At 42.7% G+C, this 23,763-nt stretch overlaps 1 protein-coding gene across 1 annotated transcript in view; it reads left to right on the forward strand.

The window, feature by feature from the left end:
- The window catches only part of NELL1 (neural EGFL like 1), a 1,213,537-nt gene that overhangs the window by 270,420 nt on the left and 919,354 nt on the right, over nucleotides 1-23,763 (forward strand). Inside the window, exon 4 of the mRNA XM_077453437.1 lies at nucleotides 13,024-13,194. Coding sequence (XP_077309563.1) covers nucleotides 13,024-13,194 — 171 coding nt within the window. The remainder of the gene's footprint in view (nucleotides 1-13,023; nucleotides 13,195-23,763) is intronic.

Raw genomic sequence — 23,763 nt, forward strand, 5'->3', positions numbered from 1 at the left:
CCGTCGGACTTTGGATGTTGAAAAGTCCGCTCGTGTGTACGGGGCTTAAGGATTTAGAGAAGATCTGTAAAGAAGAGAGGACCAAAATCCCTCCTGAGATGCGTGCAAACCTGGTCACCGACCACAAGAAATGTCTGACCTCTGTGTGTGTGATAATCAGGTGCCTACAAACGGTTCACCAATTAGTGTATCTTTTGCCGGAAAAATGTTCCCATTTGGCTGGAGTTTCCTTTTACATAACATAAGCTCTTTGTGTAGTCCTGCGGGAATGGGGGGGTCACATATTCTTTCCCCCAAAAATAGAATTACCCCCAAAGTAATTTATCCTCGTTTTTTGGTGTATGAGATTACTCGGGTCTCATCAGTCTCTGGAAGACAACAGGGGAAAATGTCAGGTTTAATTTCAGGAAACCGTCTAGGGAAAAGTGAGAAATTCATGGTGACAGCGGTCAGATGATTGTACGGGACGACAATCAGAGTCCTCCTAATAACATTCATTTACCGTCTGGAATGGAATCGCGTGTATGCCGCGTCTCGTGTCTTCCCGGAGCTGGCTGAGCCTGATTTATCCTGAACAGACATGTTCCTGCAAAGGGTGCGCATCCCTTCCCGCCACAGGTCAGAAAGCATGTTGTCGCTAGACAAATGTGGTTAGTTTCGTTCTGAATTAAAGTTTGGATGGATTTTCGTTTTTCAATATTTCAAAATTACAATAGTGCCGAATTTTAAATGAATCTGAAATGGCTAAAAAAAAAAAAAAAAAAGAAATTCGGACAAAATTCGAATTTGAATCGTTTTCGAATACTTTTCAAATTCAAATTGTTTTTCAAATTTGAAAAGTTTTCGAATTCGAATAGCTTTTTCAATTTCCTAATAGAATAAAACAGAATAGAAAAAAAAAAAAGGGACAGAATAGACTAGAATATAATCGAAACGAATAGAATAGAATATAACCATCTTCTGAAATTCAAATTTCAAATAGAATACATTTTAATTTGAATACATAACAAAAGAATAGAAACAAAAGAATAGAATAGAATAGACTATAATAGAATAGAAAAGAAAATAAAATAGAAAAAATAGAATAGAAGACATTAGAAAGAATATAACTATTTCCCAGAATTCAAAAAGAATCAATTCAAATTTCAATAGAACAGAAAAGAATAGAGTAGAATAGTTAGTCACCTTCATTGTCCAAAACTCCAACTTTACCTTTACGCTTATCACGAGCCCAACGTTCGGTCTTTCTCTTACCCTTGGATTAAAGTCAATGACTCTACAAGTCTACAAGAATAAACTCCTAAAATGATACATTGTACAGCAACTATATGTACAATGTATGTGATGGGTAGGTGAGCACCGACAGGGAGGATTGGTTGGGGAAATAACTTTTTCTGCCATGGCCACCAATGCAAGGGGAAGCCAGTTGGGGGGGGGGGGGGGGTTTAACTTTCACTGTCACTAACCACTAAAGCAGGATGAGTGGTGATAAGGGTTACATTTCAATGTCAGTAACTGCCAATACGGTTGTTGGGGGGTCGGGGCTTAACTTTCATTGCCGCTGACCAGCAATATGATCGCAAGTTAAACTGCACTGCCATGACCACCGCGAGAAGGGGAGGGGGGGTGTTACATTTTACTGCTAGTGACTACTAAGAAGGGGGTAATAGTACTTACACCAGTGCTGGGGGTTATTATTGTGTCCACTGACACCAGTGCTGGGGGTTATTATTGTGTCCACTGACACCAGTCCTGGGGGTTATTATTGCATCAACCGACACCAATGCTGGGGGTTATTATTGCATCAACTGACACCAGTGCTGGGGGTTATTATTGTGTCCACTGACACCAGTCCTGGGGGTTATTATTGCATCAACCGACACCAATGCTGGGGGTTATTATTGCATCAACTGACACCAGTGCTGGGGGTTATTACTGTGTCCACTTACACCAGTGCTGAGGGTTATTATTGCATCAACTGACACCAATGATGGGGGTTATTATTGCATCAACTGACACCAGTGCTGGGGGTTATTACTGTGTCCACTTACACCAGTGCTGAGGGTTATTATTGCATCAACTGACACCAATGCTGGGGGTTATTACTGTGTCCACTTACACCAGTGCTGAGGGTTATTATTGCATCAACTGACACCAATGATGGGGGTTATTATTGCATCAACTGACACCAGTGCTGGGGGTTATTACTGTGTCCACTTACACCAGTGCTGAGGGTTATTATTGTATCAACTGACACCAATGCTGGGGGTTATTATTGCATCAACTGACACCAGTGCTGGGGGTTATTATTGCATTAACTGACACCAGTGCTGGGGGTTATTATTGTGTCCACTTACACCAGTGCTGGGGGTTATTATTGCATCAACTGACACCAGTGGATGGCACAGTGGTGTAGTGGGTGGCACTCTCACATAGCAGTAACAAGGGTCGCTGGTTTGAATCCCAACCACAACACTACCTGCCTGGAGTTTGCATGTTCTCCCTGTGCCTGTGTGGGTTTCCTCCGGGTACTCCAGTTTCCTCCCACACTCGAAAGACATGCTGGTAGGTTAATTGGCTTCTATTCAAAATTGGACCTAGTATATATGAATGGGGACCTTGGATTGTGGGCTCCTTGAGGGTAGGGACTGATGTGAGTGTGCAATGTACAGGGATGGGGACAATTGTAGACACTCACTCAGGATGGACTGGTGTCTTTATTCAACCTTACTAACTATGTAACTATGTAACAGTGCTGGTGGTTATTATTGCATCCACTGATACCAATGTTGGAGGTTATTATTGCATCCACTGACACCAATGCTGGGTGTTATTATTGCATCCACTGCCAGTGACTACTAAGAAGGGGGGTTAATAGTAATAGTACTGATACCAGTGCTGGGGGCTATTATTGTGTCCACTGACACCAATGCTGGGGCTATTATTACATGCACTGACAGCAATGCTGGGGGTTATTATTGTTATTATTGCATCCACTGATAGCAATGCTGGGGGTTATTATTGTTATTATTGCATCCACTGCCAGTGACTACTAAGAAGGGGGGTCAATAGTAATAATACTGCTGGGGTTACTATTGCATCCATTATCTTGGCACGGTGTTCTGAGCCATTACACCGTTTTGCATCATGTCACAGCTGCGCAGAGGATTTCAACTTTGCCAGGTGTCCACTGACACTAATGCCGCGTACACACGGTCGGAATTCCGGCCAGAAAAAGACCGATGAGAGCTTTTCATCGGAAAATGCGACCGTGTGTACGCTCCATCGGAATTTAGCTGTCTGAATTTCCGCCAGCCAAAAATTGATAGCATGTTCTCAATTTTCCAGACGGAAAAACTTTCGAAGGTGTGTATGCAATTCCAACACGCCAAAAATCACACATGCTCAGATTCAACTATGAGACGGAAGCTATTGGCTATTGAACTTCCTTTTTCTAGTCCTGTCGTACGCGTTGTACGTCACCGCGTTATGAACGATCGGAATTTGGTGTGACCGTGTGTAGGCAAGACAGCTTGAGCCGAATTCCGTAGGAATTCCGTCGGGAAAACCATCAGAGCTTCTTCTGACGAGAATTCCGATCGTGTGTACGTGTCATAACGCTGTTTTCTTGTTGTTGCGTCCACTGATATCAGTGTTTGGGGTTGTTGTCATGTTTGCTGCCCCTAATACTGGGGGCTATTATTGCATGCACTGACACCAATGCTGGGGGTTATTACTATGTCCACTCACACCAATGTTGAGGGTCATTATTGTGTCTGATGACACCAATGCTGGGGGTTATTACTATGTCCACTCACACCAATGTTGAGGGTCATTATTGTGTCTGATGACACCAATGTTGAGGGTCATTATTGTGTCTGATGACACCAATGTTGGGGGTTATTATTGCATCCATTGACAATTGTTGGAGGTTATTATTGCGTCCAACTGACACCAATGCTGGGGGTTATTATTGCATTCACTGACACCAAAGCTGAGGGTTATTGTTGCCTCTTCTGACACCAATGTTCGGGCGTTAATATTACATCCACTGACACCAATGTTGTCAGTTACAGTACTACCTTAGATTACAAGCATAATTCGTTTCAGAAACATGCATGTAATCCAAAACACTCATACAGTATATCAAAGTGAGTTTCCCCATAGGAAATAATGGAAACTCAGATTCACAGCCACTGATGGTCAATGCAGTACTGCATGTGGCCAGAGGTGCGGGAGTGTCTCCGAGCATCACCGGCGCCCCCGCTGCATGAGACAACACTCGCAATGCAAGTCAGAATTTAATTAAAAAAATAGCTTGTATTGCGAAACGCTAGTAAACTGTGTTACTCGCAATTCGAGGTTCCACTGTATTGTTGTGTCCACTGACACCAATGTTGGGGGTTATTATTGCATCCAATGTCACTGATGTTGGGGGTTATTATTGCGTCCACTGACACCAATGTTGGGGGTTATTGTTGCCTCCACTGACACCAATGTTGGGGGTTATTGTTGCCTCCACTGACACCAATGTTGAGGGTTATTGTTGCCTCCACTGACACCAATGTTTGGGGTTATTGTTGCCTCCACTGACACCAATGTTGGGGGTTATTGTTGCCTCCACTGACACCAATGTTGGGGGTTATTGTTGCCTCCACTGACACCAATGTTGGGGGTTATTGTTGCCTCCACTGACACCAATGTTGGGGGTTATTGTTGCCTCCACTGACACCAATGGTGGGGGTTATTGTTGCCTCCCCTGACACCAATGTTGGGGGTTATTGTTGCCTCCACTGACACCAATGTTGGGGGTTATTGTTGCCTCCACTGACACCAATGTTGGGGGTTATTGTTGCCTCCACTGACACCAATGTTGGGGGTTATTGTTGCCTCCACTGACACCAATGTTGGGGGTTATTGTTGCCTCCACTGACACCAATGTTGGGGGTTATTGTTGCCTCCACTGACACCAATGTTGGGGGTTATTGTTGCCTCCACTGACACTGATGTTGGGGGTTATTGTACTCTAACTTCTGAGGTTTGTATTGCAATACTCCACAAAAAAATGTATCAGGACCAAAATGTTTGGGTGTTGAGGTGGGAAAATTGGGTCAGTAACTCAGGAGCAGATGCAGATAACAGGTAACAGAGACAGCACTGATCCTGGGTGCTGATCCAGCTTAAATAGCCCATTTAGTGCCTTTATCTATCACAGCATGTGCCGCATTCTAGCGCATATTGGTGTGCATGCACGTGCACAGATGCGCGTGCACGTTAGCACGGGGTAACGCGTCCCTTCTTAGAGAGGTTTAGGAAACAGAGAATGGTCTGCGGGTATCATTCTGTCTCCTGACAGAGCTTTCCTGACACAATACCTTTTTTCCATGTCAGAGAGTTGCTGTTGCATGCTTATCAGATACAGCAGGGGTCTTCAAACTTTCTAACCCGAGGGACAGTTTACTGTCCTTCAGGCTTTAGGGGGGCCGGACTGTGGCCTTTGGGAGTACAAAACATACCAGCATCAGTGGGAGTAAACAATACCCCATCACTGGTGTCAGTGGGAGGAATTGTGCCCCATCTTTAGTAGCAGTGGGAGGAAATGTGCCCCATTGTTGGTGTCATTGGGAGGAAATTGTGAACCATCGTTGGTGTCATTGTCAGGAATTGTGCCCCATTGTTTGTGTCATTGGGAGAAATTGTGCCCCATTATTGGTGTCATTGGGCCCCATTGTTGGTGGCAATGGAAGGAACTGTGCCCCATAATTGGTGTCATTAGGCCCCACTGTTAGTGTCATTGGGAGTAACTGTGCCCCTTCATTGGTGTCATTGAGTCCCATTGTTGGGTGTCATTGGGAGAAATTGCGCCCCTTCATTGGTATCATAAGGTCCCACTGTTGGTATCATTGGGAGTAACTGTGCCCCTTCATTGGTGTCATTGGGCCCCATTGTTGGGTGTCATTGATTGGGAGGAATTGTGCCCCTTCATTGATGTCATAGGGTCCCACTGTTGGTGTCATTGGGAGTAACTGTGCCCCTTCATTGGTGTCATTGGGCCCCATTGTTGGTGTCAATGGAATGAACTGTGCCCCATCATTGGTGTCATTGGGAGTAACTGTGCCCCTTCATTGGTGTCATTAGGTCCCATTGTTGTGTATCATTGGGAGTAACTGTGCCCCTTTATTGGTGTCATAGGGTCCCACTGTTGGTGGCATTGGGAGTAACTGTGCCCCTTCATTGGTGTCATTGAGCCCCATTGTTGGTAGCAATGGAAGGAACTGTGCCCCATCATTGGTGTCATTAGGCCCCACTGGTAGTGTCATTCGGAGTAACTGTGCCCCTTCATTGGTATCATTGGGTCCCATTCAGGGGCGTAACTATAGGGGGTGCAGCAGTCACGACCGCAACTGGGCCCTGTGATGCAGGGGGGCCCATGCAGCCCCCTCTACATATGGCCGGCAGCAGCATAGGCAGCTAGGGGTACCAGTGCACCATGCACACGGGTGGCTGGAGCTGGAGGGTGACTAGCAGAGCTCCATGCTCGACTATCGCACTGGCTGCTCTTTAGTTGTGCATTCCCCGCATGACCTGTGTCCTCAGCCAGCTCCTCAGAGTACCCCTCTCCTGCTCCATGCATTGCCGCTCAGTCCGATGTCTGTTCTCCCCAGCCAGAGTCCCCCCCCCCCCCCCCCGCGTCCGGCCCACACTGCACTGCATACTTCTCCCGGGTAAACAAACTTTAAGCACACAGATGCAGTACAGCCCTATGAGAGACGGCTCCCCGGAGGACACTGCAGGCTTGTTTGCCAGCCCCTGTCCTCCCCCGTCATACACAGGTGATGAAAGGTCTTTCTGGGAGATATGCTGATCGTCTGTCCAGCACACTGGATGGAGCCCAGGCCAACATGGATGAGTGCACGGCATACAGCTTGGTTATGGTGAGTGAGAGGACCCCATCCCCCACACACCATTACATACCCCCTCCATCTCCCCCTGGGGACAGGGACCCCTTCTCACGTGGGGACAGGGACCCCCACCTCCCCTGGGGACAGGGACCCCTTCTCACCTGGGGCAGTAACTTCATCTGCCCTGGAGAAGAGGACCTCATCTCTTCTGGGGACGGGGGCCCCATCCTGCCTAGGGACAGTCTCCCAATGGGGCACCTAAAAATGTAAAAAAGTAAAATAAAAAAAAACTACTGATACCAATGGTGGAACTACAGGGCTCACCGGACTCGGAGGGAAGGGCCCTGGCTGGGGTTCAGGGGGACTCTTCATGGTTTCTTGCATTGGGGCCCTGAAGGTTCTAGTTATGCCACTGGTCCCATTGTTGGGTGTCATTTGGAGGAATTGTGCCCCTTCATTGGTGTCATAGAGTCCCACTGTTGGTGTCATTGGGAGTAACTGTGCCCCTTCATTTGTGTCATTGGGCCCCATTGTTGGTGCCAATGGAAGGAACTGTGCCCCATCATTGGTGTCAATGGAAGGAACTGTGCCCCATCATTGGTGTTATTGGGTCCCATTGTTGGGTATCATAGGGAGGAATTGTGCCCCTTCATTGGTGAAATATGGGCCCCATTGTTGGTGTTAATGGGAGGAACTGTGCCCCATTGTTGATGCCATTAGTAAGAATTGTGCCCTTCATTGGTGTCAGTGAATAAAATAACACCCCAAAGGCTGGATAAAAGCAAGCAAAGTCCGGTCCCTGGGTCGCAGTTTGGAGACCACTGATATATGGTATATACTGTATAGAACGGTCAAGGTGTCACATTGGAAGTCGCAGGTCGTTTCTGATTGCAGCAAATCCTTGATGAATTCCGGAATACCTCTGTGATTTGTAAAAAACGTCATTGAATCAAATATTAATCCTTACATATGGAACCATACGGCTGGATCTGCCGCCACTCTGGTTCCTTGCCATGTCCCGGCGCAACGTTCACCACCTGAGCTGTCTCCCAGTTTTGCGGCGGTTGCGTCGTGGTCACAGCTGTGCAGTGAATCCGCGTTTTTTGCCGGGCAAGGCGGTAAAATGTCACAGAGCCGCATAGAAGCTTGTGAGCAGTAAGTTTGCCCGACACTTTGATGGATGCCGGCGACATTTGTGCCCGCGCGCCTCGGGGAAATCACTTGTAAATTATTGGCTAACAAAGACCGTCTGTACGACTTCCGACTCTTGGCCGGGTTGTGCAAAAATGAAACACGTCCTGGAAGAAGCAGATAAACCATTTAAATTCTGCGGCGGGGAATTGCGAGGCCGCGCCGCAGCCGGAAACGTTGCGCTGTATTCCTAACAAGAGCGCCGCAAGTGGAAATCATAAAAGGCTTTCATTTCATTATTTGCCCTTTTACTTTATTATTTGATATCATTCAGAGTTAAAAGACTTTCCTTTTGTTGAATATGGCAGCCCCTGGTCACATGATCGGTTCCCGGCGGATCGATCGTGTCGTTTTCATTGAAGATTTAAATGCAGGTAGAGCTACCTTAGATCTGGTCTCCGGCCTTCCCTTCGGTCTTGCACGGGTGTACTGGCTCTAGACAAGAATTAATGAAAATCCGTTTTAACGAATTTTTCCGAATATATTTGTAAATTCAAATATTTGTAAATTCGTAAATTTGAATACTCGCAAAGTCGTGAATTAAAAAATTCATCAATTCAGAATTTAAAAAATCTGAAATAATAACTAACCAATAATAACTTAACTATTACTATTAAATTACAGGTATTGGTATTTCCTTTCAAATGTGGCCGTTATCTAAACAAGTGAAACGTAACAAATTAATAATAATAAACAACAATATGAATAATGAAAACCTTTTATTGTTATTATTATTTTTTCATTCATTTCGTTCCATTTGTTTAGATTCAATTCGTTATTTTGGATAATTCGTAGGGGGATCTACTGTTGGGGGAAGGGTCTATTGTTGGCTGCTGGAGGGTCTTAATGCTGGCTGCTTGGAGATCTATTGTTGCTTTTAGGGGGTATTATTTTTCCTGGGGTCGACCTTTCCTTGCTAGGGGGTATTTAGTTGCAGGGCATCTATTGTTGCTGAGGGTCTCTGTTGGTGGGGGGGGGGGGGGGGGTCAGTTGTTGATGGTTGTAGAAGATCTTTTTCATTACTTTTCCTATTATCAATAACAAATTCCATATAACTTACTTGACACCACAAAATTATATTTGGATCTGTTTTCTCTAAAAGGGGCAGCACTGGGAGGTGGGTAGGGGGTAGAGCCAAGGGGCAGTGCTCAGAGGTGAGTAAGGGGGTGGAGGAGGTGAGAAAAAATAGCCCTGCCTTTAACACTTAAGTCTTGAAAGGATGAGAGCACCACAGTATCTTGTATAGTCCTTTGAAAGAGTTTATTTTGCAACAGCCTACGCGTTTCAGGGGGCTCAGCACTCCCCCTTCTTCAGGGCTAAAATAGATAGAATATGTAGGTGTCTGTATTGGAAAAGCCCCAGAAATGAGTTGGCTGTTGCAAAGTAAAATCTTTTAAAGGACTAGCTGGTGTGGTGCTCTCATCCTTTCAAATGCCCCTCCCCCACACAGGGGGAGGGGCATTTGGCTGTAGAAGATCTTTTTCACTGCTTTTCCTATTATCAATGACAAATTCCATATAACTTACTTGACACCACAAAATTATATTTGGATCTGTTTTCTCTAAAAGGGGCAGCGCTGGGAGGTGGGTAGGGGGTAGAGCCAAGGGGCAGTGCTCAGAGGTGAGTAAGGGGGTGGAGGAGGTGAGAAAAAATAGCCCTGCCTTTAACACTTAAGTCTTGAAAGGATGAGAGCACCACGGCATCTTGTATAGTCCTTTGAAAGAGTTTATTTTGCAACAGCCTACGCGTTTCAGGGGGCTCAGCACTCCCCCTTCTTCAGGGCTAAAATAGATAGAATATGTAGGTGTCTGAATTGGAAAAGCCCCAGAAATGAGTTGGCTGTTGCATAATAAAATCTTTTAAAGGACAAGCTGGTGTGGTGCTCTCATCCTTTCAAATGCCCCTCCCCCACACAGTTGCCAGTGAGCAGCCTCTAGGACCGCCAACCAACCGTCATGCTATAATGCATCTCCATAAGGTTCAGCACTCCTACATGACAAAGACTGTAGGTGCCTTTAACACTAAGGCAGGCCTTACTTAGCTCGAATCTCTGTTCAGCAGGAACCGGTCAGGATACTCACCGTGTGTGAGCAGGCTGAATGTACCAATTTGATTGATCGATCAATCAACTTGGGGACAACCAGCATACTGGGTTTTACCTTTGATTAATGCCGAGGCAAGGTCATCCAGTGCCCAAGGAAAATATGCCAAACTGCACCCCCCTCTCCCTTGGGGTTAGGGACAGAGCACCCCATCTCTGCAATCAACCATTGTGCCCAGGGCAGCCGTCCCTCCTGCCCAACCCTTGTCCCGGCCCTGCCTATGATTTATCGTTAGCTGCTGCTATAGCTGCTAGCAATAATCACTGTCTTCTCCAAACGGGGATGGCTTCCCCCTGCCCCCTCTTTCTGGAGAAGACCCCCGGCAGGAGGGATTCCCCTGTCAGCACTGTCTGTGTTGATGGGGTAATCAAGCTACCCATGGTTGCAGGAAAGAAATTTGCTCCATGTATGGCCAGCCTAAGACGAGCCATAGATGATGACTCAATTTTCTTTCCTGCTACCATTTGATTCCCCTATCAACACAGTCATTGTTGATCAGGGAATCCATCCCACAAGCGCTATTGTGTTTTTCCAGTGGGGGAGGGGGTGAGGGGAACCATCGCTGCTGGGAGAACGCAGTGATTATTGCTAGCTGCTATAACCACTGTGTCTGAAACCATGAAATCAGGCCAAGACAGAAGTACAGTTAAATCACACTTGTTTAATAATAAAAGTAAAAAGAGCAAAAGTAGTCAAAACATAGCCAAAGTTCAGTAACCGTAACGGATAGTCAGCCAAGCCAGAAGTCAGGGATCAATGTAGTGGAACAGCAAGCAGGATCTGGAGCCAGAAGGGATGTCGGCAAAGCCCGTCTTTAAACAGGAACGCAGGAGAATGTCTCTGTGATGTTGACCAAGGCGATGGCAGAGATCCTCTGGGCTGAACGGCTTAAGTAGGCAGGACTGATGAGCAGGATATCATCAACAGGTGAGTACCCGTGGAGAGATAGGAGCTGGCAATTAGCCGACAGCTGAGTGGCCAGCTCAGAGAAGGAAGGGCTGAGCCCAGCCCTGACACACTGGCAATAAATGCATGTAAAAATCTGACATGCTGGTTGTACCCAAGTTGATCCATCAATCAGCCTTCCTATAGAAGGTTTGAATCTTGGCCGGTCTCTGCTGAAGCGGCCGAAATTGGAACCATCTATGGCCGGCTTTAGTCTTAGGATATATCTAATTGCCTTGGGGGGGACCAGGGAAGTTTTTTCACCCATTCGGAGTGCATTGTCCATTCTTTATAAGAGTTTTCTCTCTTCCTCTGGATCAGCTGTGGGTACCGAGTTCTATTCCTTTTTTTAACCCTTTCCCGCCGAGCGTACGCAGATATGCGTACTCGGCTTCCGGGGGTTATACCGGGATGATGCCCGCACCTGCAGGCATCATCCCGGTACCGTTTTTTGCAGCAGGCGATTGGCTATCCAGGCATAACAACCGATGCGGCTAAAAGCCGCTCGGCTGTTATGCCGGAGGAGCGGGAGGGGATGTCCCCCCCTCCCGCCGCCTCTCGCCGCTGTTACCGGTGCTCCCGCTCGATCGGGAGCACCGATTCGCAATCCGACGCCTCCGGCTGCTGCGGAGGAACTGGAACAAAGCCGTAATCGGCTTCGTTCCAGTCTCCTCATCGTAAACACGGAAGCGACGTCATGACGTCACTTCCCGTTTACTCGGCTGCCAATGGCGCCGGTTTTAAAAAAATATCCGGTATTCAGAATCGCCATTTTCAGCGATCTGAATACATTGAAGTGTAAAGGAGGGGTGGGGGGTCTTTTAGACCCCCGATCCCTCCATAAAGAGGACCTGTCACCACCTATTACTGTCACAAGGGATGTTTACATTCCTTGTGACAGCAATAAAAGTGATCTTTTTTTTTTTTTTTTAAACAATTTAGTCATTTTAAAATAAATAAAATAAATAATAATAAAAAAATTTTTTTTAAAGCGCCCGCCGTCCCCGCGAGCTCGCAAAGCAAAGAAAACGCATACGGAAGTCGCGCCCGCGTATGTAAACGGTGTTCAAATCACACATGTGAGGTATCGCCGCGATCGTCAGAGCGAGAGCAATAATTCTAGCACTAGACCTCCTCTGTAACGCTAACCTGGTAACCGTAAAAAATTTTTTAAAGCGTCGCCTATTGAGATTTTTAGGTACCGTACTTTGTCGTCAATCTACAAGTGCGCGCAATTATAAAGTGTGATATGTTTGGTATCTATTTACTCGGCGTAACATTATCTTTCACATTACACAAAAAAATTGGGCTAATTTTGCTGTTTTGTTTTTTTTTTATTCATGAAAGTGTCCCTTTTCCAAAAAAGTTGCGTTTAAAACACCACTGCGCAAATACCGTGTGACATAAAATATTGCAACAATCGCCGTTTTATTCTCTAGAGTCTCTGCTAAAAAAATATATATAATGTTTGGGGGTTCCAAGTAATTTTCTAGCAAAAAATATGGATTTTAACTTGTAAACACCAAATTCCAAAAATAGGCTTAGTCATGAAAGGGTTAATATCGGTTGAACTCAATGGACTTTCTTCAGTCGGAGTAACAATGTAAAGATATTTGTCTATATCCGTATCTCTGGTTCTATCCACCTGTCACTCCCCCCGTCTCTTTTGAGTCAAAATGGAAAAAATACGACCCCCTCTCCTTGCTTCTTCTTGTAGAATCTCTTGTTTGGTGTCCATGTCCATCCTCCAAGAGTATGCGTTCACCTCTTGAGAGCAGATGGCTTCATCTTAGCTTTCCATCCTCCCACCTTGGCGCAACTTCCCGCCTCGCTTTTCCTGGACAGGCCGGCTCGCTGACTCGTCCTTCTCTCTTGTCTTGCAGCTTCTTTGAACTGGAGAGCAGCGGTTTAAGGGATGAAATCAGATACCACTACAGATATAATGGAAAGTCGAGGACGGAAGCTTTCCCCTACCGTCTGGCGGATGGACAGTGGCACAAAGTGGCTTTGACAGTCAGCGCCTCTCATATCTTGCTTCACGTCGACTGCAACAAGTAAGTTACTGGGTTTATGGTTGTTCGGTGTTGTAGATTTAAGGTATACATTATTTTTTCTGTCTATTTTTTTGTTGAACTTTGAACTTTGAACAAAAATTCCAAATTTGACTAACCCAGCCAAGATTCCATGGAACCCTACAGTTCCTCCAGATCTGCCTGTCTCAACCTTCTTCAACACAGAGGAACCCTTGAAATAGTTCTCCAGTCTCGGGGGAAGCCCTGCTAAAAATGAGAAATCTACAACTCATGATACATTAGTGTGATGGTCAGTGGGAAGAATGGTCCTTACATTTGTGGTCATTGGGAAGATCAATGGTGTCGGTGGGAACTTATCCAAGAGGCAGAAATGGTCCAATGCTGAAGGAACCCCTACAACCTCTGGAGGAACCCCAGGGTTCCACGGGACCCTGGTTGAGAATCACTGCTCCAGAGGTTGCTTGGGGTTCCTTGAGAAATGAATGCCTCTCGGATAAGTAACCGCTAGCAATGGACTTTCCGCATTCCATTAAATATTAAAATAGAACTAAAGTCAAAACTTTTAAGTTTTCTGCTAAAAAAAAAAAAAAGTAAACTTTTTTTTAATTTTGGTTAGTGTAAGGCCGCGTACACACGGGCGGACTGTCCGTCCAACTAAGTCCGTCAGACAATCCGACAGACAGTCCGTCCTACTTTTGAATGAACGGACTTGACCACACACGACGAACAGACAGTCCGCTGAAAGCTTGCGCGATGACGTGTACGGCACGTACGACGGGACTAGAAATACGACGTCCAATACACAGCAATGCAACCTTCGGCCGTGTAAATCCTTTCTGAGCATGCGCCATACTTAGTCCGTCCAACTTGCCTACTCACGAGCGGACTGTCCGCTGAAACCAAAGTTGGACGGACAATATTACGGAAATTCCGAAAGACTTAGTCCGCCAGACTGTCCGCTGAAAAAGTCCGCTGAAGCCCACACACGAGCGGATTTTCCGCTGAAACACGTTTCAGCGGACCAAGTCCGTCAGACAGTCCGCCCGTGTGTACGCGGCCTAAGGCTTGGTTCACACAGGGGCGACTTGTCCAGGTGACTTCGCCGCCTGACAAGTCGCGCTCCGTTCTGTACTATGGAACCGTTCTAATAGGAGCGACTCAAGTCGCTCCGACTTAGAAAAAAGGTTCCTGTACTATTTTTGGGGCGACTTCAGGCGACTTGCATTGACTTCTATACAGAAGTCGTTTTTCAAGTCGCCGCTAATCGTGTGCAGGTCGCGGCGCTGCAAGTCGTGCCGCCCCTGTGTGAACCGAGCCTAAGGGAATGTTATACTTCCTTTCAGTTTTTTTTCTTTTTATGTCATCTGTGTCCCTTTGGGGAGATTTCCCTTTACTTCCTGTCCCATAGCCAAACAGGAGGTGAGAAAAAATCCCACTAAAGCAGGGCCCTCAAACTGGTGGCCCTCCAGCTGTTGCAAAACTACAACTCCCATCATGCCTCTGCCTGGGAGAGCCATACTTGTAACTGTCAGCCTTGCAATGCCTCATGGGACTTGTAGTTATTCAAACGGCTGGAGGGCCGCCAGTTTGAGACCCCTGATCTAAAGTGAGAACATTTCTGGTTGTCATCAAAATGAATGTCCCCATAGGAAGATTTCCCCTTTACTACTATTCTGGGGACAACCCAAAATGTGTCATTTTCTTTCACTTTGATAAACAGGACAAATAGAGAGGGTGACTCTCCCTACCAGGGGACACAGATGACAAGAAAAAACTGTCAGGGGTTCTAATCCTTTTCTACTCCATCCAAAATGGAATAAAACAAGTTTTGTCTTTAGTTATACTTTAAATACATTTTGGTTGGAGTAAGGTTTGAAATGTGAACAAATGAATTCAGAGTTGGAGACCTATGTGAATCATTTTACCTGCCAAATTCTATTTTGTCATTCTGTGCAGCCAGTCTTGTTATTCAGGCACCCCCCTCCCACCCACAGGGGTGTGACCTGACCTTCCTTCATTGTGGTTACAGTATATAGCGTGGTCAGTGACCCGCCCCCAGCCTTCTGGCCGAGCCATGATGGAGCATCCCTACTACTTACTGAAAGAGCATCACGACTACTTACTGAAATAGTATCACTACTACGTTACTAAAAGAGTATTAATACTACTTCCTGAAAGAGTATCACTACTACTTACTCTTTTAGTAAAGTAGTAGTGATACTCTTTCAGAAAGTAGTAATGATAAACTTTTAGTAAAGTAGTAGTGATACTCTTTCAGAAAGTAGTAATGATAAACTTTTAGTAAAGTAGTAGTGATACTCTTTCAGTAAGTAGTAATACTCTTTCAGTAAGTAGTAATAATACTCTTTTAGTAAAGTAGTAGGTGTGATACTATTTCAGTAAGTAGTAATAATACTTTTTTAGTAAAGTAGTAGTGATACTCTTTCAGAAAGTAGTAATGATAAACTTTTAGTAAAGTAGTAGTGATACTCTTTCAGAAAGTAGTAATGATGTACTTTTAGTAAAGTAGTAGTGATGCACCTTTAGTAAAGTAGTAGTGATACTCTTTCATTAAGTAGTAGTGATGCTCTTTCAGTAAAATGGCAGAGATACGTTTTCATTAAGTAGTAGTAATACTAAAAGAGTATCATTGCTACTTTACTAAAGAAGTATCCTTCTTACTTACTGAAAGAATATCACTACTACTTACTGAAAGAGTATCACTACTACTTTACTAGAAGAGTAAGTAGTAGTGATACTCTTTTAGTAAAGTAGTAGTAATACTCTTTCAGTAAGTAGTAATAATACTCTTTTAGTAAAGTAGTAGGTGTGATACTATTTCAGTAAGTAGTAATAATACTTTTTTAGTAAAGTAGTAGTGATACTATTTCAGTAAGTAGTCATAATACTTTTTTAGTAAAGTAGTAGTGATACTTTTTCAGTAAGTAGTAATAATACTCTTTTAGTAAAGTAGTAGGTGTGATACTATTTCAGTAAGTAGTAATAATACTTTTTTAGTAAAGTAGTAGTGATACTCTTTCAGAAAGTAGTAATGATAAACTTTTAGTAAAGTAGTAGTGATACTCTTTCAGAAAGTAGTAATGATGCACTTTTAGTAAAGTAGTAGTGATGCACTTTTAGTAAAGTAGTAGTGATACTCTTTCATTAAGTAGTAGTGATGCTCTTTCAGTAAAATGGCAGAGATACGTTTTCATTAAGTAGTAGTAATACTAAAAGAGTATCATTGCTACTTTACTAAAGAAGTATCCTTCTTACTTACTGAAAGAATATCACTACTACTTACTGAAAGAGTATCACTACTACTTTACTAGAAGAGTAAGTAGTAGTGATACTCTTTTAGTAAAGTAGTAGTAATACTCTTTCAGTAAGTAGTAATAATACTCTTTTAGTAAAGTAGTAGGTGTGATACTATTTCAGTAAGTAGTAATAATACTTTTTTAGTAAAGTAGTAGTGATACTATTTCAGTAAGTAGTCATAATACTTTTTTAGTAAAGTAGTAGTGATACTTTTTCAGTAAGTAGTAATAATACTCTTTTAGTAAAGTAGTAGGTGTGATACTATTTCAGTAAGTAGTAATAATACTTTTTTAGTAAAGTAGTAGTGATACTCTTTCAGAAAGTAGTAATGATAAACTTTTAGTAAAGTAGTAGTGATACTCTTTCAGAAAGTAGTAATGATGTACTTTTAGTAAAGTAGTAGTGATGCACCTTTAGTAAAGTAGTAGTGATACTCTTTCATTAAGTAGTAGTGATGCTCTTTCAGTAAAATGGCAGAGATACGTTTTCATTAAGTAGTAGTAATACTAAAAGAGTATCATTGCTACTTTACTAAAGAAGTATCCTTCTTACTTACTGAAAGAATATCACTACTACTTACTGAAAGAGTATCACTACTACTTTACTAGAAGAGTAAGTAGTAGTGATACTCTTTTAGTAAAGTAGTAGTAATACTCTTTCAGTAAGTAGTAATAATACTCTTTTAGTAAAGTAGTAGGTGTGATACTATTTCAGTAAGTAGTAATAATACTTTTTTAGTAAAGTAGTAGTGATACTATTTCAGTAAGTAGTCATAATACTTTTTTAGTAAAGTAGTAGTGATACTTTTTCAGTAAGTAGTAATAATACTCTTTTAGTAAAGTAGTAGGTGTGATACTATTTCAGTAAGTAGTAATAATACTTTTTTAGTAAAGTAGTAGTGATACTCTTTCAGAAAGTAGTAATGATAAACTTTTAGTAAAGTAGTAGTGATACTCTTTCAGAAAGTAGTAATGATGCACTTTTAGTAAAGTAGTAGTGATGCACTTTTAGTAAAGTAGTAGTGATACTCTTTCATTAAGTAGTAGTGATGCTCTTTCAGTAAAATGGCAGAGATACATTTTCATTAAGTAGTAGTAATACTAAAAGAGTATCATTGCTACTTTACTAAAGAAGTATCCTTCTTACTTACTGAAAGAATATCACTACTACTTACTGAAAGAGTATCACTACTACTTTACTAGAAGAGTAAGTAGTAGTGATACTCTTTTAGTAAAGTAGTAGTAATACTCTTTCAGTAAGTAGTAATAATACTCTTTTAGTAAAGTAGTAGGTGTGATACTATTTCAGTAAGTAGTAATAATACTTTTTTAGTAAAGTAGTAGTGATACTATTTCAGTAAGTAGTCATAATACTTTTTTAGTAAAGTAGTAGTGATACTTTTTCAGTAAGTAGTAATAATACTCTTTTAGTAAAGTAGTAGGTGTGATACTATTTCAGTAAGTAGTAATAATACTTTTTTAGTAAAGTAGTAGTGATACTCTTTCAGAAAGTAGTAATGATAAACTTTTAGTAAAGTAGTAGTGATACTCTTTCAGAAAGTAGTAATGATGCACTTTTAGTAAAGTAGTAGTGATGCACCTTTAGTAAAGTAGTAGTGATACTCTTTCATTAAGTAGTAGTGATGCTCTTTCAGTAAAATGGCAGAGATACGTTTTCATTAAGTAGTAGTAATACTAAAAGAGTATCATTGCTACTTTACTAAAGAAGTATCCTTCTTACTTACTGAAAGAATATCACTACTACTTACTGAAAGAGTATCACTACTACTTTACTAGAAGAGTAAGTAGTAGTGATACTCTTTTAGTAAAGTAGTAGTAATACTCTTTCAGTAAGTAGTAATAATACTCTTTTAGTAAAGTAGTAGGTGTGATACTATTTCAGTAAGTAGTAATAATACTTTTTTAGTAAAGTAGTAGTGATACTATTTCAGTAAGTAGTCATAATACTTTTTTAGTAAAGTAGTAGTGATACTTTTTCAGTAAGTAGTAATAATACTCTTTTAGTAAAGTAGTAGGTGTGATACTATTTCAGTAAGTAGTAATAATACTTTTTTAGTAAAGTAGTAGTGATACTCTTTCAGAAAGTAGTAATGATAAACTTTTAGTAAAGTAGTAGTGATACTCTTTCAGAAAGTAGTAATGATGCACTTTTAGTAAAGTAGTAGTGATGCACTTTTAGTAAAGTAGTAGTGATACTCTTTCATTAAGTAGTAGTGATGCTCTTTCAGTAAAATGGCAGAGATACGTTTTCATTAAGTAGTAGTAATACTAAAAGAGTATCATTGCTACTTTACTAAAGAAGTATCCTTCTTACTTACTGAAAGAATATCACTACTACTTACTGAAAGAGTATCACTACTACTTTACTAGAAGAGTAAGTCGTAGTGATACTCTTTTAGTAAAGTAGTAGTAATACTCTTTCAGTAAGTAGTAATAATACTCTTTTAGTAAAGTAGTAGGTGTGATACTATTTCCGTAAATAGTAATAATACTTTTTTAGTAAAGTAGTAGTGATACTATTTCAGTAAGTAGTCATAATACTTTTTTAGTAAAGTAGTAGTGATACTTTTTCAGTAAGTAGTAATAATACTCTTTTAGTAAAGCAGTAGGTGTGATACTATTTAAGTAAGTAGTAATAATACTTTTTTAGTAAAGAAGTAGTGATACTTTTTCAGTAAGTAGTCGTGATGCTCTTTCAGTAAAATAGTAGTGATACTCTCTCATTAAGTAGTAATAATACTCTTTTAGTAAAGTAGTAATGATACTTTTTCAGTAAGCAGTCCTGATGCTCTTTCAGTAAAATAGTAGTGATACTATTTCAGTAAGTAGCAATAATACTCTTTTAGTAAAGTAGTAGTGATACTATTTCTGTAAAATAGTAGTGATACTCTTTCATTAAGTAGTAGTGATACTAAAAGATTATCACTACTACTTTACTAAAGGAGTATCCCTCTCAATTTCTGGAAGAGTATTCTTATTACTTACTGAAAGAGTATCACTACTACTTTACTAAAAGAGTAAGTGTGTGTAAAGGCGTCCCAATACTTTTGTTAATATAGTGTATATAAAAAAAGGGCAGTCTCGAAGGACCACGTGGTCTTTTTTCTGCATTCACTCTTCTATCTTTCTACTTACTGAGCACGCCTCTTCTTTCAGCAAGCTCCCAGTGTTACTTTGAAGTATCCTATTGGACCGTTTATGAACCAAATAGTACAGAGCTGCATTGTCCTTGTGTTGGCAGCTTCTCTAAAGCTTGTTTATGTCTCCATCCAAAATGAAGTTAACGTTTTTGGAGAATTCTTTCTCGAAAAACACAATTTTTAGAGCGTTTTAGAAGACATGCCTTTGGTGGAGCTCAGTCTGGTGTCAGATGTTTGCAGGAGGATACCAAAGTCAAACCTTACCAGCTCACTCGGCATTCAGGGAAACGCGATTGAATGATCAGCGCAAACGTCTTTCCTAATGGGGAGCCGCCATGCTGAGCTCGTCTGGGAAGGAAACTTGCCCGCTGTATCCTTTCAGGTGGTTTTCAAACTGCAGATAATAAACCTTAAAAAAAAACAGAGAAGAAAAGGCTTTTCATAAACCGAGGAGGTTGCACGGTGCATTGAAGGCTGGAAAATAAAATAAAACCTCTGGCTGCGTTCCTACGGGTGCTCCATCTTCGGCTATAATCCTTATTTGTCCTCTTTAAAGGAGAAATAAAACACAAAAAATAAAAAGATACAATGTAAAAAAATGGCATAAAAAAGATACAATGTAAAAAAATGCCATAAAATAAAAAGATACAATGTTTGTATCATTGCTAAACAAGCCATTCCGTTATTTAACCACTTGCTGGTTGAAAAAAAACAACATTTTTCACATGCATGCTAAAATCAGCATTTTTTATTTATTTTTTTGCTAGAAAAAGACTGTGGCCCCTCCAACATGATATATATATATATATATATATATATATTTACGTAGAGGCTCTTCAGGTCTGGTATGGATTTTAAGGGGGATTCCACACACCAAAAAGCATGAGGTTTCCCTAAAAATCCACACCAGACCCTTAATCTGAGCATGCTTCTTGGCTGGCCTGGAGATGGGGGGGGCGAGCATGCACCTACCCCCACCCCCCCCCCAATACATTATCAGGTAACATGCCCTCAATATGGGAGGGGGGGGTGCCATGTTGATGAGGACAAGGGCTTCATCCCCACAACCCTTGCTCAGTGGTTGTGGAGGTCTGCTGGCAGGGGACTTTTTGGAATATAGAAGCCCCATTTAAAAATACGGTAGCCCACGGATACCGCCCTCCCTCCACGTGAATGAGTATGGGGTAAATAGGACCCCTACTCAGTCACAGGAAAGAAAAAAAAAAAACAGATGTCATCCAGAAAAATGGACACCTGAACGTTTGACAATCCCCCAAAAGTGAGATAAAAGGAGAACAATGTTGGGACTTTATATGAGACCTTGGACATCCCGTACAAAGGTCTCCATCCCTAATCTATAAATGCACAAGGGGGGAAAAAGCTGGGGGACATGGGGGACAAGGGGACTTTATATGAAATGCAACACTCAGGGTTGGCTGAGACATTAATTATAGTATAAATAATGTTCTGAGGTGACAATAATGGGCATAAAGCAATAATTCATTGAGTATTTAATTGAAATCAATAGGTAAGCTATACAATAAGAAATAATTGATACAAATACAATATATTAATATATAATTAATTAAATCAATAGTATAATAAATAAAATATGATTAGTATAATATCTCGCAATATAATTTTATATCATACAATATATCAAAATAATAATAATAATAAGTATAATAGCATAATAAATAATATATCACATAGTAAAAATAAATAGCAGCAGTACACCCAAAATCGACACGACCATGATGAACATATTGTAATAAAAAATAAAAAAATAATAAATAAATCAATGTCTCCGCCCCTTTAATAGAGCCCATGGTATAAACTATGGATACTGTGATATAGCAGCAAGGGTAAAAGCTCGACGCGTTTCGTGGACTTATATCCACTCATCAGGAGCAGCTGGTTGGGAATATCTACAATGAATTATATGCAAAAAGTTAATTATGGTTTAAAATCAATTGATACAGGAAAAAGAGGGAGCAACACCTATGATCCTAGCCCTCTTACCTGTAGTAATATAATGTGATGGTAGAAACAGGTAAAAAATAATAAGTAGTAATTGGGATTAAATATATATGGGGGGATGATAAACCATTGTCCACCAAAAGTACTCTTTGTTGTAAATCTATTGTCAATCGCAATGCTCACCGCCGTTGAATAGTGATGGACGAACTTCCGACGGGACGTTTCGCGAACGCGAAACGCGAACGGACACAAACGTTCGCGAAAACGACCGTTCGCCGCGGGCTCCATTGACTTCAATGGGAGGCGAATTTCGCAAACCTTTAGGTCGAATTTGCGGCCACGGGGTAATTATTAGGGGGTAGCACGTAGTCCCACCACCTGGACAATAGCATAATACATGTATGAGGTGAATTTGGGATCGATAACTACAAGCATTTTTTTTTTATTTGGGAAATTGTTCTGACAATTCAGGACTATGGAGCTAATGAAGGCAATGGAGGAGAGGGAAGGTCAGGGACCAGGGTAGGCAAACAAGAGGGTGCAGGAGATACAGAGCACTGACAGCAGCACCGTAATACAGAGCACTGACATCAGCACCGTGACATACAGCGCTGACAGCAGCTCCGTGACATACAGCGCTGACAGCAGCTCCGTGACATACAGCGCTGACAGCAGCTCCGTGACATACAGCGCTGACAGCAGCTCCGTGACATACAGCGCTGACAGCAGCTCCGTGACATACAGCGCTGACAGCAGCACCGTGACATACAGCGCTGACAGCAGCTCCGTGACATACAGCGCTGACAGCAGCTCCGTGACATACAGCGCTGACAGCAGCTCCGTGACATACAGCACTGACAGCAGCTCCGTGACATACAGCGCTGACAGCAGCTCCGTGACATACAGCGCTGACAGCAGCACCGTGACATACAGCGCTGACAGCAGCTCCGTGACATACAGCGCTGACAGCAGCTCCGTGACATACAGCGCTGACAGCAGCTCCGTGACATACAGCGCTGACAGCAGCTCCGTGACATACAGCGCTGACAGCAGCTCCGTGACATACAGCGCTGACAGCAGCTCCGTGACATACAGCGCTGACAGCAGCTCCGTGACATACAGCGCTGACAGCAGCTCCGTGACATACAGCGCTGACAGCAGCTCCGTTACATACAGCGCTGACAGCAGCTCCGTGACATACAGCGCTGACAGCAGCACCGTAAGCAGCCCCAGGAGGAAGTCAGCACAGCACAGGGATGGTGTGATCCCCTCATAATAAGAACCCCCAGGAGGAAGTCAGCACAGCACAGGGATGGTGGGAGCCCCTCATAATAAGAACACCCAGGAGGAAGTCAGCACAGCACAGGGATGGTGGGAACCCCTCATAATAAGCAGCCCCAGTAGAAATATGACACCGCTCAACCTCTTCAAAGAGGAGGGTAGGGGCATATAGTACGGTGTGCTTTTTTGGGTCAGGGAAGTGAGCCAAATGAATTAAGAAGGTCTGTGTGCTTGATTCCAAAAATTGTTTATAGACATATACATGGTCTACTGATCACATGTGTTGAATTCCTCCGAGATCCATGCCTCATTCATTTTTAGAAATGTGAGGTAGTTAACACTGTGGTGAGCTAGGCGAGTACGCTTATCGGTCACAATCCCCCCTGCTGCGCTGAACGTCCTTTCGGACAGGACACTGGATGAGGGGCAAGCCAACAGTTCGATTGCAAATTGGGCAAGCTCTGGCCAGAGGTCAAGCCTGCCCACCCAGTAGTCTAGGGGTTCATCACTCCTCAGAGCGTCCACATCGGCCGTTAACCCAATGTAGTCGGACACCTGACGGTCTAGGCGTTCCCTGATGCTGGATCCGGATGACACCTGTCGATGGGTCGGCTGAAAGAATGACCTCATATCCGAAGTCACCAACACATCTTCAAACCGGCCTCTTCTTGCAGGCGCTGTTGGATTGGTACCCGCAAATCCTTCTCTGGGAGTGGGAATTGCTCCTCTGCCAGCGCACGCAAAAGCAGAATGCAGCATTTCTCGAAGCAAGGCCTGGAAGTGCTGCATTCTGACAGCCCTCTGCGACGGCGGTAACATTTCCGCCATTTTGTGTTTGTACCGGGGGTCTA

Source organism: Lithobates pipiens, unplaced genomic scaffold, assembly GCF_037356315.1.
Source record: "Lithobates pipiens isolate NorthernLeopardFrog02 unplaced genomic scaffold, aLitPip1_a1.2 Scaffold_24, whole genome shotgun sequence".
Taxonomy (NCBI): Eukaryota; Metazoa; Chordata; class Amphibia; order Anura; family Ranidae; genus Lithobates; species Lithobates pipiens.